Source organism: Barbus barbus (assembly GCF_936440315.1).
Source record: "Barbus barbus genome assembly, chromosome: 27".
NCBI classification, from domain to species: Eukaryota; Metazoa; Chordata; class Actinopteri; order Cypriniformes; family Cyprinidae; genus Barbus; species Barbus barbus.
The window spans coordinates 15,751,113-15,777,108 of NC_136755.1; the positions used below are offsets into that span (position 1 = coordinate 15,751,113).

The 25,996-nt window shown below is 38.1% G+C and overlaps 1 protein-coding gene across 1 annotated transcript in view; it reads left to right on the top strand.

Annotated features, from left to right (window-relative positions):
* Positions 1 to 22,506, top strand: part of LOC306847076 (cyclin-dependent kinase 6-like) — a gene marked incomplete at its 3' end in the record, with an annotated part of 41,159 nt that extends 18,653 nt beyond the window's left edge. Inside the window, exons 5-8 of the mRNA XM_079380829.1 lie at positions 12,359 to 12,468; positions 20,419 to 20,469; positions 20,589 to 20,724; positions 22,357 to 22,506. Coding sequence (XP_079236955.1) covers positions 12,359 to 12,468; positions 20,419 to 20,469; positions 20,589 to 20,724; positions 22,357 to 22,506 — 447 coding nt within the window. The remainder of the gene's footprint in view (positions 1 to 12,358; positions 12,469 to 20,418; positions 20,470 to 20,588; positions 20,725 to 22,356) is intronic.
* Positions 22,507 to 25,996: the final 3,490 nt, after the last annotated feature.

A 25,996-nucleotide genomic window follows, 5' to 3' on the forward strand; every position in this document is an offset into this window, starting at 1 on the left:
TAAACAGATAGGTTTTTATGCATAGTTAATAGACTACACTATTAGGCTACTTTGACCATCATAATCTAGGTGACAATCGAGATTTCACCCCCACCCCCTTGCCCCCTCAAAAATGAGTGCATGATGCCCCTGCCTAAACTGATAATGTTAACAAAAGAAAACATTAGATTAAAAACACATTTGCTGAAGCAACCATTCCATTTTGGCTGTTTATCGTGACTCTTGTTTTATGGGACTTGACTTTGAATTGCAAGTGCAATGCTGTACCAGGTGAGCTACTGAGCAAGTTTACAATGCTAGAAAAACCATGCATATAAAGCTGGCTATGTGATGCAAAGCAGTTAAATTGAAAATTATGGACTAAGATAATAGTGTTTTGAGGTGTAACCATGTGAAGTCTTTATCAATCGATAATCTGCCCTGTAATAATAATGTTTGAAGTAATAAAAGTTGTAGGTGTTTTACTGCCTCTAGTGTCCATTTCAGCTGGAATCTGCAGTAAATTGTATGTGTTGGTATGTTTTTGGAGTCTTGTAAAAATGTAGGCACAGACATGTCCGGTGAGCCTATAGGTTGCTTTTAGGGCTGTCAAAAAAATTCGAATTTTGAAAATTCGTCGAATTTAAAATAAAAATCCACATTCGAATGCAAAAATGTTGCATTCAAATTCTAGGTGCGTGTTAGACAGCCTTATCAGTGGTGCACGAAATGTGGCGCCGATGTAAGTGAGCTCTGCTCTGATTGGCTGTTTCACAGTGCGTCTCAATGTTGAGTTCTGCTCTGATTGGCTGTTTCATAGTGCTGCTCATTTCAGTAGCTCACAGCAGGAAGGAATCACAGGGAAAATATGTATTTCAATACTTTCTCTCGCAGTTATATCGTCAGGTAATTATACTGTATATAAAATGCAGGCATCAGGGAGCCGCTATTAATATGCGGGGCACTGAAACTGCTTTCAAATGCACGATCGCGTTTTACTTTCACTTTCGAGATTCACGATCTCACAAACTCTGCTTATACTATGGAGCGGCAGTACTTACCACACATTTTACAAGATCAGATACTTGTCAGTGGTGCTCATGATCTGTAAATCATTCGCCATCATCCTCAGTCATCTCTCCTTACTCTGTTTATGTGGTAAGTAAAATTTTATGTACTGCAGTATAACAGGCTACCGCTAGCAAGAAGCTAACCATGTCCCTTTAGTGGCTCGCGTTATTTTTTAGAACACGTTATTTGCTTTCCGTGCCTTTCTGAATACAGACACCAACCCATCCCTGCACTTCACATCCCCTGCACAGCCTGGAACATAACATTTATTTCCATGATCTGCCATTTTCACTGTTGTGCTCGCTTGTTTCTTCACAATACCTGCAGAACTTCTGATGATCTGGCTGGCGGCTGACCTAGAACATGGACGGGTATATGCAGATGTTGGGGGTGTAACTATTAGTGATACCGACTGTTACATCACAGTCGGTATTATGTTCTGATTCGCCTATTTTTCAGTGGTCTTTATTTATTCACAAGATTTACATAAGGAGCCATTTTGACAGCCCTAGTTGCTTGTATCTCAGCCCATGTACACTGAGAAGCTGTGTTTGACACTATGATGCATGCAAACTGTAATCTAGCGTACTCTATGGGGTTGAAATCAATTGCAGCCTCTTCCTTTATACCAAATGGAGTTATTGTAGAAATGGAGGCTTCTGGGATTGTCCCATGAAAGCGATTAGAATCCTGCTCAAGCAAACATCATGTGCACCGCATTGTTCATGAAATTGGATTTAGGGAACAGCAGGCAAATGCCTCAGATCATTTATCCGACTGATTGTTGTACAGTTTTTACATCTTTTAAGTGTTAAGCATGCGTACATTAATCTATTACTATGCTCCTTCTGCAAGACCTCCAAACATTTTTGCATTGAACAAAGTGAATGGGTTTGTCCAGTCCTTTTATCATCTTATAAAACGTATTTATAGGCCTTTCCTAAATAGATGCCATCTGCAGAAGTGATCCAAAAGCACATGAGAATGCAGGTCTTTTGGTTGGTTTGTGTAGATTTGCTGTACAAGTGGCTGTCGCGACTCAAATTGTGCTGAGATAAAAAGAATCCCTCTTTTCCTGCAACCGTTTTTCTGCATACCACAAACTTCATAACAGTCTGTGCTGTGGGAGTCCTGTGGGCCCTGTCACTTCCTTCCCCTCTCATGGTAGAATGAATCCCTTATGTTTGTATCACCTAGCGACCACAGCTTGCTGGACTCTCATCCTCTAACACAAACCATACCACAATTTAATGCTGATTTGAGTTTCACTGAACAGCCGTGGATGACGGATATGTTCAAATCTGAAGCAGATTGTGTCATTTGACATCTAATGGTTTGGGGGCTTCAGTTTATGGAAGGATTCATGTAACTTTAACAGAACAAATAACTTTTTGTAACCTGGGTTTAGTGGTTTCAAACGTATATAGTGCAACCACTGTAGTCTGATTCACAAATAATTTTGAATAATTTAAAAAGACTCTCAAGGGTAATCAGTTTGAATCAGAAAAACTGTTTGTGAATCAATCCAATCTGTTTACACAGTTCAAACAAACTAAACTTGTGACTTTATTCAAAAAGCCTTACAAGTGTATAACTTGCCAGTTTGCCAGTCTGAATCGGTCTATGTGAATCATGGAAACAGATTCTGTTTACAAACAAATGACTGTTATGAACCACTTAAAAATCACTCTGGCTGATTAATTTGTGCCAACACTGTGGTCCGATTCATGAAAAAATGACTCTGATGAGTTGGTTCTTTTAAGGAGTTGTTCAAAAAGACACTCAATCTCACGAGTAACAAGTTTGAAACACACAAACAATTCAGTTTGCCCAAACAGATTGCTCTGATTTACAATGAATCTGTTCTTTTCATGAATTGTTAAACTCTTAACTTGCCTGTTTGAATCAGTCTGACTTAGTTAGCTGCACGATGTATTGCATGCGATTGTCATGCATTTAATACAGAGTCGTAGTTCACCAACAAGCTACGCAATCCGCGCTCAGAATCGCAGATGAATCACCTGCGATATTGAATGTGATATTGCGTAGCTTGTCAGTGAACTACGGCACTGTGTATTAAATGCCACTCCATTTGATGGAGATTTATTAATAATCACAGAAGAACCGGCTTTACTGATGAGATTCGCATGACAATCGTATGCAATATATCGTGCAGCCCTAGTCTGACTGAATTGCACAAATCAATCAAGAATAACTGATTCGTATGAGCCAGTTCTTTTAAAGAATTTTTCTCAAAGATGTTCAAATATGAACTTATAATTTTGAATTCTTCTGACTGCTTATATCACGCGAACAGTGTGGTCTGATTTTTATAAACAAATGATTTTTAGTGAATAAACTCACTGAAAAGTGGCTACTGAAGCAATGTCTGACACACTGAACAGTTATTTTCTATGATGTTTGAATTTAAGCAAGTTTTGTTTGCTTAAGGAACTTGAGTATCATTTTTGATCGCTTGTTCATGTGTATAGATACATTTGCAACTTTTTTTTATCAATTTACACAACTTGACTGGTCATATAATCATGGATAGTAGCTACTTATTCTGGCAGATGAATAAGATGAGCAAGGCTTTTTTGGCTGTCCAAACAGCTTGACAAGTAGGGCCACAGTCCAACAAACTGATAATGCAATTAACGGTCCACTCCATCTGTCCTCTCATTAAGCAAGTCTGGTCAGATTTGCAGTCGGAGACTCACGCCTCTTCTAATCTCTCCTGGTTGCAGGCTGTTGCAGAAGATAATCATTGTGATGTGAGCATGAATAGGAAGAGACGCACAGACAACCTGTTGGGTTTAAAAGTCCCTTCTCTGATTGAAGTGAAGCTAGGCATTCCTAAATGAGGCTGTAGTTGTTTCAATACACGTGTAGGCAGGGGAAATGACTCATTGTTCGACAGCATAAATTATTCAACCCTTTTTACGAAATGAATATGCTTAATGGGATTTCCATTTTGAGCTCAGCTTTACTGTCCAGTGCAAACCAACAGTATCCAATCAGATCATCCCCTTTAAACTGAGTATGAGAGAGATTAAGCTTGCTATTGGAAGTCTGACAGAATCTTAATAGTTTAAACATGTTTAAACAGAGTACATTCTATTTTAGCTTTGTGTTTGGAATGTTTGTTGCATGTCATGACAACATAAAGCTAGTGATACTCTAATTAAATATTTCTTACAGGATACTTCATCTAAAAATAAAAATTGTGATTTACTTACCCGCATGTTTCTCCAAACATGTATGACGTTCTTCTACGGAACATGAAAGATTATATGAAGAGTGCTGTTGTTGTCCATACCATGAAAGTCAATGGGGTCCAAAATAACATTGGACTACACTGACTTTCAGCGAAATATTGTCTTTGTGTTCCACAGAAGTAACAAGTCTGGAACAAGGTCACATTCTCATCATTGCTTGGCAGGACCCCATGTCCTACTCTTACACTTCAAAAGAGGTCATACTTTCAAGGAGATACACGGACACCTGCACTTTAGTGCTTCCACTTGCCTGAAAGAGTTTTGTTCATATAAACCCTTTCGTGTGACTATGACACTTAGATTTAGCAAAAAAATGTAGCCAGGCTGAAACAAGCTACGGGCGTTAGCCGTTGAAACAAGTTTGAAAAGCACAGGGGGTTGGTACGCTGAGTTTTCCAAATAGTTGTTTCTTAGCAAGACATTCTGTCCAAAACATAAATCTTAATTATGAAAAATTGTTTAGGTTCAGATGAATATGGCCAGGGTTTTTTTAGACCGGTCTGGGTTTGAGCTGAGTGCAGTGACTTGTTTGTTGCCAGACAATGTGCTTCTGCTTTGGACAGACTCAGAGGCAGCGGCATGTCTGGAAAAAGGAAAACATGGCACGCAGGATAGCACGTGCGGCACACTCTGGGAATGTTTAGATATCTACCCCGGTATTCCAAAAAGGAGAAAGGAAGAGGAAAAAAACTCAAGCGGAAAAAGCAGGGGGCTTCCAAACACCAACAGACACACAAAGAGTGGTCCAGCACAATGCACAGGCAGCGTCTTATTTGGTATTTCCTATGTGACCTCTTTTGCTAGTGGTCCACAGAGAGTGCTGAACCCTTGCTCCGGGACCTTGTCAGTACTATTTGTTGACGGGCCGATGGCTTCAGGCCAACCGTGAAAAGAGGACTGATTTGGGGGTATGTTGTAGGATCAAATGGCATCTGGATATTAAAGCCTTGCCTGTACCAGAGCAAAAAAAAAAAAAAATGACAGCATATATCAGGAATTTTCCAACTAATGATGTGCGGATGTGGTAGCACTGGGGAAAAGGAGTCTGACTGTGCTTTCTTTGTTCGCTCAGAGAGGGCCCCATACAGCATTCCTGTAAGCTCTGCATACTTTGGCAACATTTGTGGAGTTTTTTTTTTCTTTACTGTATACAGTTTGTGCATGCTGCTTGCTTAGGCCTTCATATATCTTTCTCCAATTCCAAACCTGGTAGTATTGTTGCCATTTGAAATTGATTTTTTTGGGGGAAACCCTCAGGCTTCACAATAATAGTGTTTACAGCCCGTTTGACTGGGAGGCAAAGAATGGCTCGTCCCAAGACAAAACATAGTTGGAGGGAGGCTTGTTCAGTACGACTGCAATGTGCAAGCACAGCAGACACAAAAATGGCCTGTATATTCAGTCTAACTGTTAGTGTATAATTAAAATATTTTATTACGGAAAGCTTTCTGCACCATACAGTTCATCAAAATAAGAAATACTTTTACTTGTATTGATTTTAGTTACATTTGAACTTAATTTTAATCTCATTTTAACTTTAACTTCTATTTTTTTTTAAATAGATTTTTATAAATAAATAGCATTCTGTTCCATTCCACTGAGCTCCGCCTAGCTTTTTTTTTTAAACATCTTGTGTAAATGTGCCCTTATGAAATGCATAATTGTACAAGTAAGCCAGATTAGTTGACTAGTCACTTATGCAATCGACCAACTAGTCGGTTTTTTTAAAAAAACGTAGTTTTACACATCATTAGTGTGCAGAGGGCTTTCAGGAGCTAGCTAATGATATCACTCACTGATCTATTACCAGCTGAATAATGGGTCATCATGGAGGCTCATTTTTAGTAATCGGCATTGTGCTGTGCCAAGTTGGTGGACTTGCCCCTTTAAAAGTGTCCGGGGGCAGCCTGAAAGAATGCGGATGAACGTCTTGTGTTGAAGGGGCCTTTCATCCTTCGCTTCCTTTGAGAGAGACAATGTAAACAGAGGCTCCTAGCCAACTCCATCGGCCAGGCTCATTCTGAATCACATTGTGTCTCTATTGTTTTAAACCTATTGGGGTAAATCAAAGGAGGGGTTTGGGTAATGGGTGCTAGAGTGCATGAGCTGGAGTGGGGTACAGAGAAGTGCAGGGTGGCCCAGTGCAAGAGTTGAGCAGCTGGGTCGTTGTGGATATGCTTGGTCAGTAGTGCTGAGAAGAGCTTCTTGATTTCCCTCGTGCTGAGAGGGCCCACACTGTCTCACCAGATAGGAATGCACAGAATGCTCTCTTTTAATCTGGAGTCAGCCAGAGCTGCTTTATCTGACCCTTTTATTAGCGTCCAGTTTCAGAAAAACCTCTGAAGGCTCCCCTGTCGCACAACCACTAGCACGGTTAGAAACTTAAAGAGGAGGAGAGAGAGAAACTTTAAATGCTAGCATGTATTCATGCTCAATCTAAAGTATACAGACTGGAATCTTTTCACTGAAAGGACATTCTTTTCAAAGCAACTATTATATGTGATCAAATAAAAAGCAAGCCATATCCAAAGATGAAATGTTAACCCATTAATGTCCAGATTTTCAGAGTATTCACGGACAAAGCTGTTGGAGTTTGGGGTTGGTAAGTCGATAAGTCTCTTGTGCTCAATGCATTTATTTGTTCAAAACGCAGTAAAAACAGTAATATTGTAAATACTATTGCAATTGAAAACAACTGTTTTCTATTTGAATATATTTTAAATTACAGTTTATTCCTGCGATAGCTGGTAAGCTGATATTTTCAGCAGCCATTACTCCAGTCTCCAGTGCCACAAGTCCTTCAGAAGTCATTCAGATTTGGTACTCAAGAAACATTTCTGATTATTATCTATGTTGAAAACAGTTGTGCTGCTTAATATTTTTGTGGAGAACCTGATACATTCTTTTCATTATTCTTTGATAAATTCAAAAGAAATAAAAAAAATAAAAAATAGAAATCTTTTGTAACATTATTAATGTCTTCTGCCACGTTTGATCAATTGAATGCGTCCCTGCTTAAAAAATATTCATTAAAATGCTTACTGACCTAAACTTTGTAATGGTAGTATGCTAAAAAAATTTTGTATTTTATTTATTTTACATAATTTCTACATTCTGCTAGCTGTTTTTGAATGCGTAATGTCTGTTAGAATTATTTGCACAATCTTTCATATGAACATAGGCTACTGTACAATTGTCATGGAAGTTTTAAGATCATTTCAATTTAGCAGTGTTCTATATAAAACTCCTACAGAAAGATAAGGCTTTTGCTTGGTGGTCATTAAAAATGCCAGGTTTGACGGCAACTTAAATTCAACAGCACCACATGGAGCAAATTGTGCAAAAGCTCTTCCAAAAGTTGTCTATTGTATGCAACATTTTTAGGCACCTAAAAATACTGATAATACAGGTGCATCTCAGAAAATTAGAATATGGTGAAAAAGTTTTTCTTGTAACTTATTTCAAAAAGTGAAACTTCATTACATGAAAAGTAAAACACTTCAAAAGTTTTTTTTTTGTTTTAATTTTGATGATTAGAGCTTACAGCTAATGAACATCAGAAATCAGTATCTCAAAATATTAATATTTACATTTGAGTTTCAATAAATGACCATCCCTTCAGTATAAATTCTGGGTATCTCTTGTTCTTTGAAACCACAATAATGGGGAACACTGCTGACTTGGCAATGGTCCAGAAGACAATCATTGACACCCTCCACAAAGAGGGTAAGTCACAGAGGGTCATTACTGAAAGGGGTGGCTGTTCAAGGAGTGCTGTATCAAAGCATATTAAATGCAAAGTTGACTGGAAGGAAGAAATTGGGTAGGAAAATGTGCACAAGCAACAGGGATGAACGCAAGCTTGAGAATACTGTCAAGCAAAGCCGATTTAAACACTTGGGAGAGCTTCACAAGGAGTGGGCTGAAGCTGGAGTTAGTGCATCAAGAGTCACCACGCTCAGACATCTTCAGGAAAAGGGCTACCAAGCCAATTCTGAACCAGAAACAACGTCAGAAGCGTCTTACCTGGGCTGTGGAGAAAAAGAACTGGACTGTTGCTCAGTGGTCCAAAGTCCTCTTTTCAGATAAAAGTAAATTTTGCTTTTCATTTGGAAATCAAGGTCTGGAGTCTGGAGGAAGACTGGAGAGGCACAGAATCCAAGCTGCTTGAAGTCCAGTGTGAAGTTTCCACAGTCAGTAGTGATTTGGGGTGCCGTGACGTCTGCTGGTGTTGGTCCATTGTGTTTTATCTAGTACAAAGTCAATGCAGCCGTCTACCAGGAGATTTTAGAGCACTTTATGCTTCCATCTGCTGACAAGCTTTATGGAGATTCTGATTTCCTTTTCCAGCAGGACTTTAGCACCTGCCCACAGTGCCAAAACCACTTCCAAGTGGTTTGCTGACCATGATATTACTGTGCTTGATTGTCCAGCCAACATGCCTGACTTTATCTTAATATGGAATCTATGGGATATTTTCAAGAGAAAGATGAGAAACGGTAAATCCAACAATCCAGATGAGCTGAAGGCTCAATAGTGCCTCAGCAGTGCCACAGGCTGATCGCTTCCATGCCATTCCTCACTGATGCTGGAGTTTGTGCTAAAGGAGCCTTGACCAAGTATTGAGTGCATAAATGAACATACTTTAAAGAACTTGAACTTTTCTGTTTTGCAAATCCTTTTTTTGATTGATCTTAGGAAATATTCTAATATTCTAAAACAATTTTTTTTTTGACGTGTTTAACTTTACATGTAATGAATCTAAAATATATGAAAGTTTCACTTTTTGAAATAAGTTACAAGAAAAAATGAACTCTTTCACCATATTCTAATTTTCTGAGATGCACCTGCAGATTGGTATAACTTTTTAATTTAGTTACCCGCAGGATGAAACGAGTTAATCTCAGATTTAAACTTCCAAGACTTACATAACTTGCTTTGCTTTCAACTTGCTACATCTTACGTGTACAGTAGTTTCTCTGTCCTTTTGGTTATATAATGGTAATATGACGATGAACGATTCTTTTTCTGCGAATCATTGTTAATTTACGTCAGAAGCTACGTGCATATTTTTTTGAAGTCATAGGATACAGCCACTCTGACATGCATTCTGTGTTTGACATGAGCTGAGGTGACGTGAGTACACTGTCGTGTGTGCTAGTATTGGTGTCATGATGCAGACTGTGGCATGTGCCAAAATGACAGAGGAACTCTGTGGGTAAATGTCACAGGCTGTTGCCATCTTCGAGTGTCACTCATGAGAGAAACATTGAAGACCATGGCTCTTGCATGCATTCTGATATTTTTAGAATGCATTGTGTTTTATCTTGCGCCTTTGCTACAGTAATTCGGAAGCGCTATCAGTCAGTTCGTCTTGTACTTTTGAGGGTTTACAGTGTTTAATTACTGCAGTGTGTCTTAACCTTTGCTAAGCTGCAGCTAGCTAGTGAGATGCTGTGTGCACCAGCGAGTGCGTATGTATGCTTGCGGTGTGGCCTTTTATTAACACTGTCATACAAGCGGATATACTTCAGCTTGAACGTCAGTTAGTGGCGGTATGTGGTTCTTCCTAGAAGTCAAGCAGCGTACCCTCTTTTTTTCTACTTTGGTAGCGCACATTTAGATAAGACAGCAGCTTAGGGTTTGTTTCATTGCAGTTAACAAGCTCAGCTGGGCTAGAATATTTGGATTGAAGATGATAAAATCTGGTTATTTTGCAAACTTGTCTTCTAAAATGGTTGTTCTTGTTTGACTTAATCAGAATGGGCTTTTTAGAAGTCTTTAGAGTTTAATGTTGTAGGAGGCATTTAGATGAGCCAATATAAACTTTATATTGTCCTTATCATAGGGTTTTTTTTGTTTGTTTTTTTATCCTAGTAAACAAATTTGAGTGAGTCAACTGGTTTGAGTCACTATGTGTCTGATCTGGGACTTCTGAAAGTCTTTTAAATACAAAACCACCTTCCTAATGAAGTGAAATTCCCCAGAAGAATCTATTTTAGAATATATTATGTACTTTTGCTGTGGTCACATGGTAACAAAGAGGCCAAAATGCTTCATCCTTTTTATTTCACCTTCAACTTCCTCCCCATTTCCACTAAATCAGGAAGACTTCAACGAAAAAGCGTCAACACATACATGCGGTCCCCTCACTAAATATAGTCTGTTATACATACGAAAAACGTGAACATATTTTGCACCGCAACCATTATAACACGAATGAGTCATTGGCTTTTACAATTAGAATGATTTACATACTGTATCAGAATTGTTTGCATTCAATTCAAGCTGACGATGTAGTCACCGTCTAGAATTTATTCACTGTTGTGTCTGTAGTTGGGCATTTTGACTGTAGCTAAAGGCCAATTCACACCACACTATTCCCAATTCACAGACTAGTTTGTTGGAGTTTGTTGGATCAGTGTGTTGCCCCTGTTGGCTTTGGTTGGAGTTTGTTTTCACCCGACTGAACATGCTTAATCGGCGTTTGTTGGGTCGTGGAATGTCTGAGCAGTGTGAAAGGGTTTTCCAACAAACTACAAAAAATTCTGACTAGGCCACGAACCGTTTCCATGACGATGTGCATATTTCACTTAAAGCGTGCTTCACCCACGGCCACTTTTTTTATTTGCCGTCTTTTCAGGTGAAGAATGACACACAAAGACATTAATAACAGTAAAATTTTGATTGTGGTTACAGGATCATTAGTTTCGTCCCCAATCAGACTTGCACCATGTACACCAGATGCGAGCGATGCGACACCACAAAATACAAGAGAGGTTCTATTGATTATAATCAGTGACGCTGTCTACACTGGATGCGGCGCGATGCGACAACTTTCGCGTCCATTGTAGACACGGTGTTACTTGACACTCTGTGACTCGAAGTTTGTTGGTGTTTGTTGGGGCAGTGTGAATCTACCTTTAAAGACCCTAAGATGTTATATTGCAAGAACATTTTAATTTAGGATTAGGTTTAATAAATTTATATTGATTATATACTGTGAAAAAAAAAAATCCTGTTAAATTTACAGAAAAAAAATCTGACACCTGTGGTTGCAAGAAATACACCATAAAAAATATGGTGACAATGTTTGTTATTACAGGATGGCATATTGGTGCCTTTGTATTATACGGTATATTTTAAGTACCTTTTTTTTTTTACCTTAAAATTTAATATGCAAGGTTTATGATATTATCTGATTCCAGTTATTTTAGCTGTTCAAAAATAGTACATTTTTACTTAAAATCCATGCGTTTGACAGTATTTTACAGTAAAGTTACATATAATATTATATTAAAATATTAACTTTTTTTTACTGTATTTATTTGGTAAGATAAGTAAAGATGTATTTGATTTTGATCCGAACTAAATTGAACTGAACAAGTTCTCGATGTGTCTTATATTTATAACCCAAGAAATAAACAGAGTTCATGTCAGTTTCATTGTGTTTCACCATAAGGATGACCCTTTTTCCTTCAGTTCCTCTGGCGTACCCTTGAGCACTGTACGTTTTAGGATACGAGTCACTGATATACACTCGGCTTTGCTTACAAACACAAGCCTGACTGATTTGGCTGATAAGCCTGGGGGTTTCTGGGCCCAGAGCCTACTGGGAGGACAGCGAGTGAGCACTGAGGAGGGAAAGCACCTGGAAGCCGTCCACCCTGGAGCAGGGTCACTGAGTTTTGTCTGGAGGCTCTCCCTACTGTAGCTGTTAACAGCAGTATCCTGCATACTGAGTTTTCCTGGGCTCCTGCAGCCTGTACAAGGCATTTGTTCGGTCAATGAGGTCAGTGTAGAAGTAGAGAGGGAATATATAGACAGAACAAGCGCTCATGTGTGGACATTGCCAGCTTCATTCTGATGTGATTCCAATCAATTATGCAATACAATGCCTAAAAGAATACTCACTGAAAATAAAGATGAGTGTCTAATACCAGTTTACACCTATAATGGCTAGTAAGGCCATGTAAAGAAGGATATCTGGTGTACTCATTTTTCTAATAATAATTTTTGTGTGTGTGCAGGTGGTGACGTTATGGTATCGCGCTCCTGAGGTGCTGCTTCAGTCCAGCTATGCTACTCCTGTGGATCTGTGGAGTGTCGGCTGCATCTTTGCTGAGATGTTCAGACGGCGGTAAGTTTGCACAGCATCGCTGTGTAACTCTCTTACTGTAAAATAAAGTAAAATAGAGGATTCTGACGGGTGATGCTCAGATAACTGAGGGAGCAACTAGAGTTGTGTACAAATAATGATTTTTATGGAATTCATTTTAAGAAACTATATTACTATATTTTTATTGTATTTTATGGTTTTATGTGTATGGTATAACAGAAAAAAGAAAAGAAAAAACAGAAATGTGAAAAGATAAAATGAAATTTAGGAGAAATTTATTATTTTGGTCCATAGTGTATCTGACCACATTTTTGCAGGAGGCTGAGGTTATTAAAACGGACATAAAAAAAGAAAAACTGTCTTTGTGGTTATGATAGGCACTACAGACCTGATCTGTTCATCTGTGTGCGGTTTAACGAATCTTTCCAACTGCTTAACCCAACACTGACACATTTATTAAAGCTGCTCAATCCAGTGACAGCAGGATTTAACGGTTCAACAGTTCTTTCTTTGGGGCTTCTACTTCACCAACTTTGTAGTGCATTGAAATTATTCTATTTCTTTAAGGCTTTAAAAAGAGAAAACTTAAGATTCATTACATTTGCTCCACACAAGAGTTCTACAAAGAACTAATTTCTTATTTTCAGTGAGAATACTGAGATATTAATGTCTAGATGAGGTCCAGGAAGCAATTTCTCTTATTAAACCATTCACCTATGTGTGTATAGGCATTGTTGACACATTCCATTCCTCCCTGCCGATGATGTTGAATTAACCGTCCCTCCTCGTGTCGCTGGGGGGGATTGCATGGGCCGATGTTTTTCTCTACTGACGCGCCATAACAAGTGCATAAGTGCAAGGAGATTTGTAATGGAAAGCGCAGACACACGAGCACGGACACATTTTAACACGCATCCTGTGTTTCACATTCTAACGGGCCCACCTGTCCACCCCTTCTGCCATCCATTGATGGTGATTGCTTTACAGGAACGGTAGACAAACATTAGCTGACTCTGTGCTTAATACAATAATCCTATAGGAAACTTTCAGATAGGAAAGTTATGATTAGATGTGTACACATAACTACGTGTTTAAATAATGGCTTTGCATTTGTTAATTATTATAGAAACCCTAAAACAGCAGTTATATCCATTCAAGTGTTTGGTTTCCACTCTCTAAAGCCATGTGCCATAAAACGCCACTGTGCTGGGCTTCTGGCGAGCCTCCATGAGTGCCTGAGGGTGGAAGGGTAAGGGGGGCTTTCATTGCTGCTACCAGCACACCTTTTCTCCTCCTGCAGGTGATTAAGTGCTTTTTAAAAGGCCACCTGTTGCAGATTAAAGGGCACCTGGGACTAGGTTTCTCCTCTGATGTCTGAGAAGTGCACCGCGCCAACTCCAGTAATGGAGGTTTTCGATTCACCTGAGAGTTATAAAGATGTAGAACGCCTCAGCCAGCAACATATTGTATGGCTTTGTTTAAGATGGAAGTTTAACTGTTGAAAGTACAGCGTTTTCCAGGAGAGGGTGGTGTAATGTGGGCCTTTGACACGTTTTGCCTCAGTTGTTTTGTTGAGGGTTTTATAAAAGATCTTTACTTGTCTGATGGTCACAATGCACAAAGTTTAGACATACTTTATGCAAGTCTGTATCTGTATCTCTTAGAGGATGTAGTGATCAGTCAGTGTTTCTGAATGACAAAGTGCTTTTGACATTCCGCTTTTATAAGGGTTGTGCATATTGCTTGAAGAGTCAACGTGCGACAGCTTTCAGGTCCTTGTTTTCACAACCTAAAGCTGCTCTCACAAAAAAGTAGAGGTACTGCATATAATATATAAATAACAATAAGAAAATTATCTATTTTTAACATTTATTTTTTATTTGTTTTTCAGTTTGATTATACATATTCAAGAAAATCCATTAATAAAAAGACAAAAACTTTTAATAAATTCATAATGTTTCCAAACGTCAGTAATTGTGGTAGAAGTATTGACCAAAATTACCATGAATATAATTTTTACAATAATCGAATAGCTCAAATATGTACGTCTATGATATATTTATGCATCATAAAGTCAAAACTGAAATTCTCATTAAAGGGATAGTTCACCCAAAAATGAAAATTACCCCGTTATTTACTCACCCTCAAGCCATCCTAGGTGTATATGGCTTTCTTCTTTCAGGTGAACACAATCGGAGTTAATGTCCTGGCTCTTCCAAGCTTTATAATGGCAGTGAAGTGGTTGAAATTAAGACCAAAAAAGTGCATCCATCATCAATAAAAAGTGATCCACACTGCTCCAGGGGGTTAATAAAGGCTTTCTGAAGCGAAGTGATGCGTTTGTGTAAGAAAAATATCCATATTTAAAACTTTAGAAACCTTAATCTCTAGTTTTCACTAACAGTCGTACGCACGTTCATGACAGAGTGGCGTTGTAGAGGATAACGTAGGTGTAGCATAAAGTAAATCGTAAGTAAATCATGGGGTAATTTTAGCTTTTTCTGTGAACTAACACTCCAAGTACTGTAAGTATTTTGTATGAAGTAATTTGGCATAAACTTACATTATTATTATGTATAAATTTATTAAGTCTATTAGTTCAGGTTGTTAAAGGTAATATGGTGCCATAACCCGTTAATGCTTAATATTTATGAATTGTTGGTTACATTTTAATCTCTATTTCTCTTAAAAAAAAAAATTCCTGAATCACATGAAACCAACTCAAAGAGCACTTTTCCAAGAATCTTGCACGTGTTCTAAAGGGGTCATATGATGCTTTTTTAAAGATCATTATTTTGTGTATTTGGTGTAACAGAATATGTTGACATGCTTTAATGTTCAAAAAACATAATTTTTAGAATACTGTACATTAGTGCAGGTCCTCCTATGCCCTCTGCCCAGCCTCTCTCAAACGCTTCGTTTTCTACAAAGCCCCTCCTTCCGACAAGCACAGTCTGCTCTGATTGGCCAACTGGCACAGTGCATTGTGATTGGCCGAACACTGCAAGCACTCGTCGGAAAGGCCCCGTTCCATAATCGCGAACTTCAGCTTTCAAAATAAATGTAAAGACTGTTAATAATGTGCTTAGTTTTACCCATCAGTTCAAGCTCGAGAGGGGAACAGTCACGTGACAGACACAGTGATGATGCTCGTATGTATTTGCAGTACACAAGCCGCGATTACTGTGATGCGACCGTCTCTCTCGCACACGCGTGTACACACACACGCGATGTGCAAAACTCTGCATTTGATCAGTCAATAGCAAATACTTAAACTAATAACAAAACATACTTACAGTCGCTGATTCAGAAGCGCCAGATTGTCATGGCAAAGTCATAATTACCTCGTCTCCTAGGTTCACAAAACGGTTGTCCATAAAATGCGTTGTGATAACATCTGGTAGAGCCCTGCACGGGCCTCAAATTTAGGCCCTAGCCCGGCCCTGGCCCGAGACGCTCAGGCCCTAGCCCGGCCCGAGACGCTCAGGCCCTAGCCCGGCCCGAGACGCTCAGGCCCTAGCCCGGCCCACGTCCGACAGCTTATCAGAATTACCGGCCCGAGTCCGACCTGAGCCCGTCTTTTTTCCCCCCTTCTCCTAAAACAGTTTATACTACTGTTTCGGCTATTAAAATAGTTCAGTTTTGTGTCTAATGGCAAAATTATTATATTTTGTTTAGTTTTTTTAGTTAATTTAGAAAAACGTTTGGAGCATTTTTGTTCATTAAATAGCCTATACGTTTTTTTTGTTTGTCGTTTTTTTTAAGTAACGACCAAGCGGCCAGCGGCATGAGATTTTTAGTTTGATCAATTTAGTCTTCTCATATCATCACGACTTGCCTAAAATAAAATCTATAGATGTACTAAAACAGTTTAAGTATATAACAATGTTTAAATGTTAAACCTCCGCTATAATAATAATGTGCGCTATATGTAAGTTTGTGCGGAGAGTGGAAGCTAAAGCGCGCTCTGCAGGACATGGAGACACCAGCGCAAACACTTAATTTAAAAACTAAAATTAAAATAGCCTACGCCATCTTTTTTTTTTTTTTTGATAAAAGTAAGAGTAATACATCATTCGGACCTGTAAAGGGTCTACTTGTATTTGTGTGCACTCACAATACCAACAAAAGGTAGTTCTTTTATAAAACAAAGAAAACAAACATGATGTGCTTTCTGCCGTCTTGAACAGGAGCGCTTCACAAAAATGAACCGAAACTGAGCGAATACATGCCTCACAGACATGATACATATCTATAGAAAGCTTTAAATTATTACTTAACGAAATAAAAAAATACGAAAACAAAAACTCTTTTATTATTTTAATCATAATCAATCAAGATGCATTTCTCTCTAAAGGCGCGTCTAATGAGGAGACGGCGAGTCAGGATCAGCAACTTCATCCTTGCGACACAGACTCAGAAAACATTAGTTTATTAATAAATAATTCAAATCTCTCCTTACTATTTCCTGCGGACACATTCATGGTTATGTTTGCTGGGGTTTTTCAGCAAGCTTTAGCTTATTGCGTGCATTTGAACGCAGAACTATTCCGCTGCGCTGAAGTCATTTGCGCACGCTGCTGCTGCTGCGGGAAACTAAACACCATCGAGCTGCTCTCAATCGCGGCAGCACGGTCTCGTGTTGTTTCCACCAGCGCGGCAATTTTTTTCATCGCTAATCGATAGATGTCTACAATATAAAATAAGGAGAAACCAAAAACAGGCCCGATGCCCGGCCCGCGTCTCTGCTTTCTGCTTTCGCCTAGAAACACACAGCGTCTCCCTGTCATGGCTGCATCAACACTACTGCGGTTACTGAAACCACGCCGCCTTTCTTTGCGTGAACATGGGCGGCATTACACAAATATTTCCACATCGTGACGTAGACATGTGGGGGCGTGTTTAAATGAGCCGTTTTAAGGGGGGCGTGGCAGAGTCTTAACTTTGATAAAGAATATCTCTTTGATTTTGAGACTAGTCTTTGCAACTTCAGGGATCTTATCTATGCACGATCAGCTTGTAACACTCAAAAGAGAAAGGAAAACTTGAAATCGCATCATATGACCCCTTTAAACTAAAGTTTTCCTTCTCTGTATCGTGGACACTATTATTTGTCATTGACTCACTCCTTTTCCGGCGAGCCAGCATTCACCGATTCAGATACACCGATGCATTCCAGAGGTCGAGCGGGTGGAATGTGGATAGAGACACTGGCACTTGGAGCGTGACTCAACTGCGTGTACTGGCCTGGTGTGTGCCTGCCTGTGCCCACTCACTCAGGAAGCCTCTACCCCGGCATAATGTCTGCCTTGTGCTAAAAGCCACTAATTCATTCAGACTAACAAGTAGCCCAAGGGAAGGCAGAATGTGCTTTAGAGATTTTCAGCCATACTTGTTTTGGCATGACACCGCTTTAGGTGAAAAAAATGGAACCGCTTTTGTCTGATTTAACTGCTCGGGACTGACTTTGCCTTTGAGGGCTTCAACAGTTGATGCGGCATGTGAAAGGCATGATAATGGCGATTTTCTTTTTAACAAGCGGGATCAAAGTTAAAGGGATCATGAGCATCTGAGGCGTCCATCTCACCTGTAAAGAATGTTCAGCATCTTAGCCGTACAAAGACGCCTCTGTATAGTAGCTGTAAGTTGAATAGTGCAAGTCACATTCTTCATTCTGAAAAATATGCAGACGTTTGCCTGTCTGTTTCTCACTAATCTTTAAATTAGTCTTGAGGGTGTTTGAACATCACGGAGGCGTAAGTAAACGTGCACGTGCTCACTTCTGGTTCTGGCTCTTTGTCTGATTACAGTTGAGATCAAGTTGACTCTCCATGTGGTTGTGAATAAAGAGCGGTTGCGCTTGTCTTGCTGTTGGGCAACATCTCGTGGCAGCGGGAGGAATTACAAGTGCGGTTGTTGCAGCTTTGTGAAAGACCTAACGCTTTGATAGTGAGCTTATTTTACCTCATAAATCACATATCTTTATTTCCGTGCTTCTGTTCTGTCATTTTTTGCTCTCTCACATAGAGGTATGTGGAGAGTGAAAGTAGACGGCAGGGATAAATAGCTTTTTTCGCTCTCTTTTACTCTGTGTGGTGTGTTTTGGAGACTGAGGCCTGCGCTTGTGGCTCCTGGAATTTGTGTGCATGCCAAAGGAAGCATGCCCGCCCACGGGTGTCCTGACTGGATTGAAGCCACAGGCACCAGCAGCGGTCCAGGCGGGTGGACTCCAGCATGTGCTGAAAAAGCCCTCAGATCTTCTCAGCCTCAGGCTGGCCAGGAAACAACACGCATACAGTGGACCAATGTCTGTTATGTGGCTTTAGGGCCTTATATGTACAGTGAAACCTATAAGGATTTTCTTTCTCTTTGCCGCCTTCACTTCTAGAAGACGGGCAGGAGACTGTTCATGATTAATGCAGAATTAAGAGCGTACATCTAAACACATAACCTTTGGTTTATGACTGTCCCTGCAGTCTTCCATATGATGTTATAAGCCATTTATTTATTATTTAAAGGAGACATATTATGCCCTCCTATAAGGATTTTCTTTCTCTTTGCCGCCTTCACTTCTAGAAGACGGGCAGGAGACTGTTCATGATTAATGCAGAATTAAGAGCGTACATCTAAACACATAACCTTTGGTTTATGACTGTCCCTGCAGTCTTCCATATGATGTTATAAGCCATTTATTTATTATTTAAAGGAGACATATTATGCCCTTTTTTAAAGTCCCCAGAATGTGTCTGTGAAGTTTCAGCTCAAAATACCCCACAGATCATGTATTATATCATTTTGAAAATGCCTATTTTATATAAAAACATCTGTTTTGGTTCTGATTATCATGTTTATCGTGCTGAAATCATGCGTTTTAAACCATATGAGTTTAAACTTCTGATATACGGTTTTCTGAGCGCACACATCCGAAGCACACGGACAGAAAGTTGCTGTCACAGCATGTTCTCATTCACACACAAGTTTACGTTAAAAACACACGAGTTACAAAAACGGTTATGTCTGTGAAGGTAAACCGCTTGGACATAAATTGCATGATTATTTTAGATCTGTGTGGCAGCAGCATACAGAAAATAAATCAATAAATCCACTGCTCTCTTGTCTCCTCTGAGTCTGGGACTAAATCGTGTTCTGTGCTCGTCTGTGCAGCCAAAGGCAGAACAGTTAGCATGTTTTACTCAAACTTTCACCATGGCATTAGAACTGGTACACCGCCGCGGCTTGTGAAATCAAAATGACGGCGCAGCGGGTGGAAACTTACATATTAAGGGGCGGTAATATTATAATGAGATCCCTTTGCCACGTCACCAAGGGAGCGAAATCAGACGCGCTCGTTTTTTCAGAAGCTAGCAGAAAAAGGCTTACTAAAACAAAGCTACTGGGTTAATCTTTTTCACGTTTCCTTGGTTGGTAGATGCACTGGGGACCCGATTATAGCACTTAAAACCTGGAAAAGTCAGATTTTCATGATGTCACCTTTTAAGGTGTAAGATTTATTTATTTATTTTAGTTTATTCATTAATTACACTTATATATTCACTTATGTATTATTTATTTATTTTATTTTTAGTTTGATTCATTTCAATTTGATTTATTCAAGATTATTTTAGTTCTGGTTTTATTTAGTCATTTTATTTCAGTTTATTGATTTTAAGTTTTTTTTTTATTCAAGATTATTTTAGTTTTATTTATTAATTAGTTTTTTATTGTGTTTTGGTTTCTCTTGTTTTGTTTTTTCATTTATTTATTCATTTAATTTTATACTTCAGTTTTAATGTATTAATTTCAGTATTATTTAAGTTTAATTTAGTTTTATTAATTTCTTTTAATTCATTTATTTGTTTATAGTTTTTCTTTTTTTTTATATGAATACAAAACTTCCTTTTTAAGTCTAATTATTGCTGTAAAATGAATCATGCAATTAACTGCAATCTTTTACCTTTCTTTTTTCTTCAGCCCTCTTTTCCGTGGGAACTCTGATGTTGACCAGTTAGGCAAGATTTTTGAGTAAGTACTAAAACGGTCTAGTAACTCCAACAATAAATGGTTAGAATTGTATTTAATAAGACTGTATTGAGACGTAATTAAAATTTCAATAACCGATTGTTTTGATTATGATGTTCCAGTGTGGTGGGGGTCCCTTCTCCAGAGGACTGGCCACAGGAGGTGGGCTTGCCACAGAGTGCCTTTTCCCCTCGCCCTCCCCAGCCCATAGAGGGCCTGGTGCCTGACATGGATGAGCCGGGCAAATCACTTTTACTTGTAAGTAGCAAATATCAACACTGAGGATATTTTAAATATTTACTATAGAATGTCATTCAATGAACATATTTAATATATTTATTCACGCAAATAATATTTTATTATAAATAAATTGCATTGTGTTATCTTAAACTAAATGCAGTTATTCCTTAAAATGGTAACAGAATTGACTTATACAGTATTTTATTTTATAACAGTATATAGTGTGTTGTGTGTGTGCAGGGCTGCTGTCCACATGGGTGCCCTAAGCAGAATTGTACTGTTGTGCCCCCTCTGTCAAATATTATGGAAGTAAAAATAACAAACAAACAAAAAAAACACCTACTATAGGGTTCAAAATAGAACTTTAATAAAATATAAAAGTAGGCTAAATAAATAAAATGTAATTAAATTATATTATTTACAAATTACAATTGTAGACCGTTACCTATGTCTCTGATTTTATTGATACAGTCTGATTTTATAATCTCAAGCATTCAGAAATCATGCAAAATAAAATTTTACTACGATAAAAACATGGTTAATTTTTGTAAGGGTTGTGATGTCCACATGTTTTTGTTGTAGAAATTATAGAGGCTGAAGCATTTTTATTGCAAAAATGTGGCCAAAAATTCAAGATTAAGTGGGCATTTGAATTAGCATAAAGTTTTGTCAATATTAAACAAGGATTTGATCCTGTAAGTAACAGCAGCAATTACCAGGCCTTTGGCTCCCTTTGCAGGCATTTGTAATATGTAATGTACATAAATTGTTTATTTTGTATTACATTTGTGTATTTTAACAGTGTTATTCAATGAAACCATATCATTATTAATTAACCAATCGTTATTGCCTCATTGTTTTTATGTAATGCATTTTAAGTCATTTTAAAGGATGTTGTTGGCTTAGGTCTGTTTTTATAACCACAAAAAAATATTATCCTAATGCTACTTTGTAAACTATTATTTGAAGTAACAAACCCATGGTTAATTTGTAGTTACCATAGCTACAAGAACCATGATTTTTTTTTTATTCGAAGGAAAACCATGGCTAATTTTCGTAACATGGAAAGTATATTAGATGCGTTTAAATTATTACCAACATTAAAACATGTTATTAACGTCAACAACCAAAAAACTTTCACAGGATTATGAACCTGAAAGTGATGCACAGGCTTCATCTTTATTTTCTTTTCTCTGCGCCGGATTGCTGATGTGTGTTCAGGGGCATCGTTGTCCATCAATTATGATAATTTGCATTCAGCCGTAAAAATGAGGTGCGAGCGGGCGCGAATGTGGGAATGCCGCGTCACGTGTGCATAGCCTACTGCCTGCATTCACTGTAAAATGCATTTATATATATGATATGATATATATGTTCATGTATATTTTTTTTATTTATGTATATGTTAATATTAATATAGAACGAAAGTTTTTTTTTTTTTTGAGCATCTGGGATGGTGCCTCCCTGGGGGTTGGTGCCCTACGCAAACTGCGTACTCTGCGTATAGGGAGCGGCGGTACTATGTGTGTGAGCGTTATGTTATAAAAAAGTCATTTTATATAAGGGACACAAATAGCACATGACTTATATGAAAGTGCCATAGACTGTGTTTACTTATTGTTTTCTCTTCTCGTTTCCCTTCCTGCACAGCGTTTCCTGTCATTTAACCCTTCCAGAAGGATATCAGCTTACGATGCACTGTCTCACCCATACTTCCAAAGTCTCGACAGCACCAGCAAGAGCCTGTACGCCCAACCCTTCCCCAGCAAAAATCCCTCCCTGGAGGAGAGAGCTGCTTGAAAGGACGTGGTTTCCCACTGTAGAAAAAGACCCCCTATGAACTAGTCTTCTATAGCATAACATTACATGCTGCTTTTAAAAATATCACTGCAACCATTGGTCGATCGTGTTTTGTCTTTGCCCTCACTACTGCCAGCTAATACGGATCAACAACATGCTGCCTGGAATTACGTGTTTAACAATATCAGAAGCTGCTCTCGTCTCCCACCCACCTTCCTCAAAGGAAGTTTGTCTGCTCAGAGGAAAATGTGCTTCTCGAATCTAAAGCTGCATCATGACACTGCCAGGGATCGTCGGTCTGTTTGCATAAATGTAATGTAAAGGTCTAAACTGAGTCTTGGCTGCATATCACTGCCATAAAACAGCAAGGTCTTACGTGGGACCGTGTCCGTCTCACATGGATTAAGCAAATGTAGAACCACAACTACTGCAAATTCAGGCCCGTTGAACGGAACCTCTTATTTTACACCTTAAGATATAATCGCTAATTACCTTTTTTTTTTTTTTTTTGGAGCTCACACTTCCAAAGTCCTCTCAGTCACAGGCCAGGAGGATTTTCTGTATTGTTTTCATCACATTGTTACTTCGCAGTTCAAGCAGGAGAGTGTGGACACGTCTCCATCGTGACTTTTTTGATGACTGCATAACCACAGACACACTCTAGTGCTCTATTTAATATGGCATTTAATCACAAGCATCCTGGTTTCATTTGAATTGTCCAGGACAGAGCTACCAAATGCTTTGAAGCACTATTTAACTCCATATTTCCTTGATATTATAATGTACTTGTATTTTTTTTTCTTCAATATAAATTCCACATCCTGTTCACTTATTTTATTATGTCAGTGTTGATTGTTGACATTTTTTTTGGCATGTTATGTCTTAATTTTAGTGAACTTGAAGGTGTAGGTGGTTGTAGAAAATTCAATACATATACCAAACAGTCCCTGTCATCAGGGATTTAGTGCCGCGACGTAGTCGAAGGATAACCCACGCCGGGTTGCATGTTGAATTTAGGGTTGATTTAGAGCAGAAACCAGCTGAGATGGATAACAGAAATACATGTATGAAAGCGTTAGCGTGTAGTTATGAAAGTCTAGTAAAAGTAGCTATAGAGTTGGCGAGTGTTAAGTTCAAGGTCAGGTTGCGAGATTCGTTCGAGGCTCGGAGAGTAATGTACTATCCCATGTATAATTCAGTGATTAAGTCCAGGTTCTTTTCTTTATACGCAATGCTACATCCTTCCATTTCCAGTTTCACTTAATTGTCTGGATAGATCATCACAAAAAGTGCACCAAGTCCGCTAGATGGGTTGCTTTCAGTGCCTTCGTGTGTAGCGTGTGACAAACAAGTGGAGGGAAGGACGGACGCTGCTTTGGAATTTAGCATTTAGCCTGGTGATTCCAGGTGAGGCTGTTTGATGAGGGATGAGGAGCTACAGGCAGGCACTGTTGTACTACAAAACATTCACACAGTTAAAGGGATAGTTCACCCAAAAATGAAGAGTCTGCCATCATTTACTCACCCTCATGTTGCTCCAAACCTTCTTGTGGAACACAAAAGAAGATATTTTTATGAGGAGTGTTGGCAGCCAACCAGGTTTGGTTACCATTGACTTGCATTGTATGGACAAAAACAAACACTGAGACTTTTCTCAATGTCTTTTTTGTATTCCACAGAAGTCAAGTCATGCAGGTTTGGAACGACGTGAGGGTGAGAAAATGATGAAAGAATGTTCATTTTTGGGTGAACTATCCCTTTAAGCACTGATGCTTGATTCATTCTCTCAGGATCAGTAAACCCATTCTGTCACATTCCATGCTCAGGTCTATTTATGACTAGTTTTAGATTCAACAAGGGTTCAGGTTTTATCTTAACCGTTAATCTCACAGTAATCCTTATCGATTATGGTCCCAAAGCTATCCGGATACAATAGTTTTGGGTTATTTATATCGTTCACTTGCATTGAACGATAATGAAACAGATAATGAAAAATACAGCATTTCAAAATGTATTAATATTTTTATTTATATAATAATATTATTAATATTAATAATAATAATAATATTAATATGATATTTTATGTATTAGTTCACTGTTGTGCGGCAACTTTTGTACTGTTAACATGTTTGATTTCACAAATATTCTGTGATCAGCTGTTCGTTGTCTCAATGCATCAGTCTAACAAATGAGTTTGTGATTGGTGTATAACGCCACCATTTTTCCACTGAACTGACGTTATGCTGGCACAGCTTTACCCTCCTTGAGAAGTCTGTGATTGGATTTGGTGATTTCAGCGGGCATTAGATATCAAATAATGTAAACCAATGTAACTGTATGCCTTTATGTTTGTGGGTCTTGTATAGAACTAATCCGTTTTTTGAGCTTGGTTAGTCTGGTGAATAATTCATAGTGTTTTTTAACATTATAAATGTATTAAATGTTAGGCTTTCGAATGTACGACCCATTCTTGTTAGTGATGAAATTTGAATTTTAGCATGATGTCATGCTGAAAAAAATAGCACCTTTGATATCTGCCCATCTCAGTGCTTTTCCCCATGATACGTGTTTTTTTTTTTTTTTTTTTTTTTTTTAGTGAATCTGTTGTTGATTTCTTAAACTTTTTGTTGTTTGAAATGATTTGCTTTAGTTAGTGATTTTCAAAATCTCTTTGATTTGTGTAATCGGATATCATTTTAAGCAAATTACATTTGAGACCGCTTGAAATTGCTGGACATTGGTACATAATGTTTTGCTCCCTACATTTTGTTCTTATTTATTGACATTTCGTCTTTTTTAGTTGGCTGTAATGCTTCAGAAGGCATTCTGTCAATGTAATACTCAAATTGTGATTGGACAGTGATGAACTAATGGTGCTACACCTCATGTCACTGCAGACTTGAACAACTGTAATCAATTAGGCAAACTTGTTCCCAAGAGGACAGTAACAATAAAAGTGTCTTTTTAGATATTCTATTATTATATTTTGGTTTCTTTTTATTGTATTTTATTTGTATTATATTTGACCATTTTTACATGTTTTCCCATTATGACTTCAATAATTTATAATGTGCTCCAGACAGAGAATACTTTGAATTTAAAAATCATAAAGCTGGAAATTTCTATCCCATGAAATCACAATAATGTAATATGCTAAATCATCCAGCATGAATACATATTCTAATCAATGTGCACAATGTTTTCATTCTGTTTAGCTGCTGCACAGACACTGTGTAATGAAAATCAGTTATTACCATTATAATACAACTCTTTAATCTTATTTTATCAGCAGCTTAATTATATTTTATTCATTGATAATCAAGTGTTAGATCACTTTAGACTGCATCAAATGTACTTGGTTTGTTATACTTATTCTTTAAAAAAAACATATGTAAACTAAGTGGAATGATTTCTATGATGTATCTCTGTTTTATATTCATATCTTTTAATTTCTTATTTGTTGCTCTTTGTTTTATGGATTTATGTCATT